Below are 5,487 nucleotides of genomic sequence, written 5' to 3'. Positions count from 1 at the left end.
GATTGTGCTCAATGATGTATGTTCTAAATGGAAATTACCATATTAGCCTTTATAGCCTATAGGGGTTTGTTTACGATATGGGTGGCCCTAAGCAATACGTCTGTTTGTAATCTTACTTTAATATGGTCCAAAAAGTATTTTCAGGACCAGCTGGATGGTACATTCAGATATATGTAAGTGCAAGTGATAAACAAGAGAGAGACAAGCATATTATAATCTGCTTCCAAGTGTGTACCTCAAATCTGAAGCTACCATGAGCATTGATTCAGTGTACTTTTTTTCATGATATTATATTCTACATTCTGTGGGATAAATCTCATCATATTAAACAATTTTCTAGCAACTTTGGACATTATTGTATCATTTAGTGTCAGTGATACATGGAACAAACTGAACAAAGGCAACAACACAAAAAACACCAGCATTAAACTTCTGAGCGCTATTGAGGATATAAGTGACCGTCTCACAGATGAGTTTGAGATTTATGAAAAATATATTCAGTTGATAAGAACTACAATTAATAACTCATTCAGTACAATATCAAGACTGCCAAACTCAGCTACAGAGATTGTGATACCACATGTTCCTCAAGAGACTACCATAACCATCATAATCTTCTCAACTTTTAACAAAGTCCTACTTTCTCAAGGTACTAATGACAGAAGGAGATCAGATGCGCGCATCATTGGAGATGTGGTTGTTGTTAAGGTTAATGAAATGCTTAACAACATTTATTTTACGTTTGACATTCAGTCTTTGGGATATCCTGAGTGTGTCTTTTGGAACTTTAGTCTCAACACATGGGATTCCACTGGATGTGAAGTAAAGCACTCAAGGAATAAAATTATGTGTGAATGCAACCACACAACTTCTTTTTCAATCAATGTCACCGTTTTACATTTTGTACACAGCCTCATCTTATATAAATTACATTGGCTTGTCTATTTCAATGGCCAGTTTGATTATATGCCTGATCATTGAGACTATCGTATGGAAGTCAGTAAGAAGAAATGACACATCCTACATGCGACATGTCTCCATAGTCAACATTGCCGTGTCCCTGCTGATCGCAAACATCTGTTTTATTATTGGAGCGGCAGTCGCTGAACAGGAACAACCAAACTCTGTGGGGCGCTGCAGTCTAGTGGTTTTCTTCATGCCCTTTTTTTACCTGGCTCTTTTCTTCTGGTTGTTAATTTCAGCGCTGTTGCTCTTTTTCCGTACAGCCATGGACTTGTCTCAAATGTCAAGGGCCAAAATGATGGTCATTGCCTTTATAGTCGGTTATGGTGCACCTTTGCTCATAGCGGTCATTACTGTTGCATCAACAGCTGGACCTCAAAATTATATTTCCAAAAGAAATGCATGCTGGCTGAACTGGCATGAATCAAAGGCCCTGCTGGCATTTGTGGTTCCAGCTCTCACTATTGTAGCCATAAACCTTGTGGTTTTGATTGTGGTTCTGTACAAGATGTTGAGGAGAGGAGTTGGTGCTGCAACTCAACCAGATGAGAAACATGCCCTGGTGGTCATTGCCAGATGTGTGGCCATTTTGACTCCTCTCTTTGGTCTAACATGGGGATTTGGAGTTGGAACCATGTTGTCAAGGGACTTTGGTATTCATGTGGTGTTTGCACTCCTCAATTCACTGCAGGTACTACTTTTTGTCCCCATATTATTAATTTTATAGTAAGATTACATTTTATGCAATTTTATATCTATACAGTCTACTGTACTGCTACACTTAATTTTTTTTTATTGTTTTTTATTATTTTTTTTTGTTTAATGAATTTCATGTATTTGTAACACTTCCTTTAATATGGATTCTTTGTTTTGGTGTTTGGAACGCTTTTAGACATCAAGGTATGAGTTTACTGTTGAAACATGCCCTGGTGGTCATTGCCAGATGTGTGGCCATTTTGACTCCTCTCTTTGGTCTAACATGGGGATTTGGAGTTGGAACCATGTTGTCAAGGGACTTTGGTATTCATGTGGTGTTTGCACTCCTCAATTCACTGCAGGTACTACTTTTTGTCCCCGTATTATTAATTTTATAGTAAGATTACATTTTATGCAATTTTATATCTATACAGTCTACTGTACTGCTACACTTAATTTTTTTTTATTGTTTTTTATTATTTTTTTTTGTTTAATGAATTTCATGTATTTGTAACACTTCCTTTAATATGGATTCTTTGTTTTGGTGTTTGGAACGCTTTTAGACATCAAGGTATGAGTTTACTGTTGCTTTGTAAAGAGCTTAAGACACTTAAAGCTGCTTAACGTTCTAATGTTAACCTAAAGATCTTCCATTATTACATTTCCTTAAATTATACACTATAACATCATAGCATCACACTGTTTTTGATATTTAGACTGTTTTTATCCTGCATATTACACAGCTGCCCACCAAGTATGTGAAAATGAAATATTAATTTGATTACCTTTGTATTAAAGCTTTTATTAAGAAAAGTCCATTGTAACATACAAAACAGGGTTTAATTACCTAATTATGACAACAAATATTATGACACCAAATATTAGAAAAAAAATCTGACAGCTGGATGGTGCACTAAACCAGAATCAAGTTTTCTGTGTAATAAGCAGACATTACAGTGTGAACTGCAGAAAAATGTAAACTGCGTCCCAAATGACACACTATACTATATAGTGTGAATACACTACTAGAACTATTTATACTACAAAACGTAGTAATTCTAATAGAATAGTGCATAAGTACACAATTTGGGACACACTGATCAAGCTCCAAAAAGAGGTTTCACAGATATTCCATAGATTAACCATTTTGGGTTCCCCAAAGGTCTAAATATAATTTTTTACATTGTTTACTCTATCTGATTTATTTCAACTGATATCTCCTTTCAGAGCACTACAGCAGGATCATCATCCACATCTGGACAAACTTTCTTGCAAAGGATGCGGCGGAGGAGTAAGTTGATGACACATAATTAGAAACTAACATTTATTATTGTGTGTATCTCAATAAATTAGAATGTCGTGGAAAAGTTCATTTACTTCAGTAATTCAACTCAAATTGTGAAATAAATTCAATGCACACAGACTGAAGTAGTTTAAGTCTTTGGTTCTTTTAATTGTGATGATTTTGGCTCACATTTAACAAAAACCCACCAATTCACTATCTCAACAAATTAGAATATGGTGACATGCCAATCAGCTAATCAACTCAAAACACCTGAGCCTTCAAAATGGTCTCTCAGTTTGGTTCACTAGGCTACACAATCATGGGGAAGACTAATAATGCTGATCTAACAGTTGTCCAGAAGACAATCATTGACACCCTTCACAAGGAGGGTAAGCCACAAACATTTTAGCAATTTATGTGTCAAATGGTCAGGGGTATCCCTATCTGGTCCTTGAAAGCCCGAAAAACGCTTTTAAGCACTGTGAAAGTACTGTCTTTTTTAGCGTATCTTGAGAGATAGCCAAACAGTCCAGGAAATGCTTCACCTTCACTGACCCTGCATGAGTTTTACGACTGCATCTGTTGGATAGGAGTTCTTCGATTTGTCTCAATGGAATGTGAGGGTTTGATGTGTGTCTCCATCATGTAGGTGGGTCCGTTGTGAGACATAGATCCTACAAATGTGAGCCAAAATCATCACAATTAGAAGAACCAAAGACTTAAACTACTTCAGTCTGTGTGCATTGAATTTATTTAATACACAAGTTTCACAATTTGAGTTGAATTACTGAAATAAATGAACTTTTCCACGAGATTCTAATTTATTGAGATGCACCTGTATGTGTGTGTGTATATATATATATATATATATGATGAATGTAGTGATTATTAATGAGTTATATTTCTCATTTGATAAAGGTCTGCTAAATCAATTGAGACAATAGACAGTTCAGTGAATAACATGCATCTTACTATTTGCAGATGTCTCTGAAGACAACATTTCCGTAACATCTTCAGACAGCTCCAACAGCTCATATGCCATTATGAATGATTAAAATAAAATTTCTGTTACTATTTTGTAGAGGGATTGTTTCTGTGTTCTGAGATAATTCATTTAAAAATAAGGTTACAATATGATTTTACACTTTATTATGTAACATACTATGAATGCAGTCACTGGGGTATGGACTTTCATCTATACTTTAAAAATTGGGTCATACTAACCAAAGAGTAAATTTCCTTTGTTTTGTAAAGTTCACTTTTGTTTTATATCAGACATTTTAAGTATGAGCTGTTATTCTGCTGTTCGTTTAAAGGGGTCATATGATGCAATGTCAAGTTTTCCTTTCTCTTTGAAGTGTTACAAGCTGATTGTGTATAGATAAGATCCCTGAAGTTGCAAAGACTAAAAGTCTCAAAACCAAAGAGATATTCTTTATCAAAGTTAAGACTCTGCCACGCCCCCCTAAAACGGCTCATTCTAACACGCCCCCACATATCTACCTCACTATGTGGAAATAGTTGCATAATGCCGCCCAAATGTTCACGCAAAGAAAGAAGGCATGGTTTCAGTAACCGCAGTTAGTGTTGAAGCAGCATGTCAGGGAGACGCTGTGTGTTTCTAGGCGAAAGCAAAAGCACTTTATTTGGCCTTCCGAAAGTAGATGCATTTAGGAATCTTTAAGATTACTTACAACAGAACAGCAATGCATTTTATGGACGACCGTTTCGTGAACCTAGGAGAGGAGGTAATTCTGACTTTGCTATGACAATCTGGCGCTTCTGAATCAGCTACTGTTTTGTTACTAGTTTAAGTATTTGCTATTGACTGTTCAAATGTGGAGTTTTGCGCAGCGTGTGTGTGTGTGTGTGTGTGCGCGAGTGAGCGAGCGAGAGAGAGCGAGAGAGAGAGAGACACATCACAGTGGAGTCAGCTGTCTTAACCGTGGCTTGTGTACTGCAAACACATATGCATCTCATCCAACACCTCCTTTGCAAATTCCAAACCTTCATTTTAGACCTAGTAACAGAGGTTTGAGCCGTTGATAGCAGGCTAATGCAGTTATTAATGAAGGTATTAGACAGAGAGAGAGAGAGAGAGATTAAGTATGTGTGAATTACCTGAGTCTGTGCATCTCTCAGCAGTGATCGGCAGCAGCATCTCTAACATTACTAACAATAAAACATTAAGTAAATTTTCTTCAAGAACAGCCCCGCTGTTACCTCGCTTGTGAGAAATGTCATGTAGCTTTTAAGTTGCTAAACTATTTTACAAATTAAATCGTCAGAGTAGCGCTAACAACATTAGCGCGTATGTTCCCGTGTGTGCGTCTGTGAGGGAAAGAGAGCAAGAGAAATAGAGTATGTGCTTTCCGTACATAAAACTTAATTTTGTGGCAAAAACATGGAAATAATCTGTCGTTTTTATCCTATTGTTTACTATATTTATATGCTTAGTCAGTGTCGTTGTAGGTGTTGGTTATTTTGCTGTTTTAGGCTGAAAAGACCTTTGAAAAACCTGAAATCATTTGGCAAAGTGATAC

General features: G+C 36.4%; 1 protein-coding gene across 1 annotated transcript; it reads left to right on the top strand.

Moving 5' to 3' along the window:
- Positions 1 to 817: 817 nt before the first annotated feature.
- Positions 818 to 1,869, top strand: LOC107571298 (adhesion G-protein coupled receptor F1-like). The gene is made up of 2 exons (XM_016257615.1): positions 818 to 1,654; positions 1,822 to 1,869. Exons 1-2 carry the CDS (start codon positions 884 to 886, stop codon positions 1,867 to 1,869), a joined length of 819 nt encoding a protein of 272 aa, XP_016113101.1. The 5' UTR covers positions 818 to 883.
- Positions 1,870 to 5,487: the final 3,618 nt, after the last annotated feature.

Source organism: Sinocyclocheilus grahami, unplaced genomic scaffold (assembly GCF_001515645.1).
Source record: "Sinocyclocheilus grahami isolate Dianchi unplaced genomic scaffold, SAMN03320097.WGS_v1.1 scaffold1578.1, whole genome shotgun sequence".
NCBI lineage: Eukaryota > Metazoa > Chordata > Actinopteri > Cypriniformes > Cyprinidae > Sinocyclocheilus > Sinocyclocheilus grahami.
The sequence above is the reverse complement of the archived record's forward strand: the minus strand, read 5'-3'. Positions and strand labels throughout refer to the sequence as shown.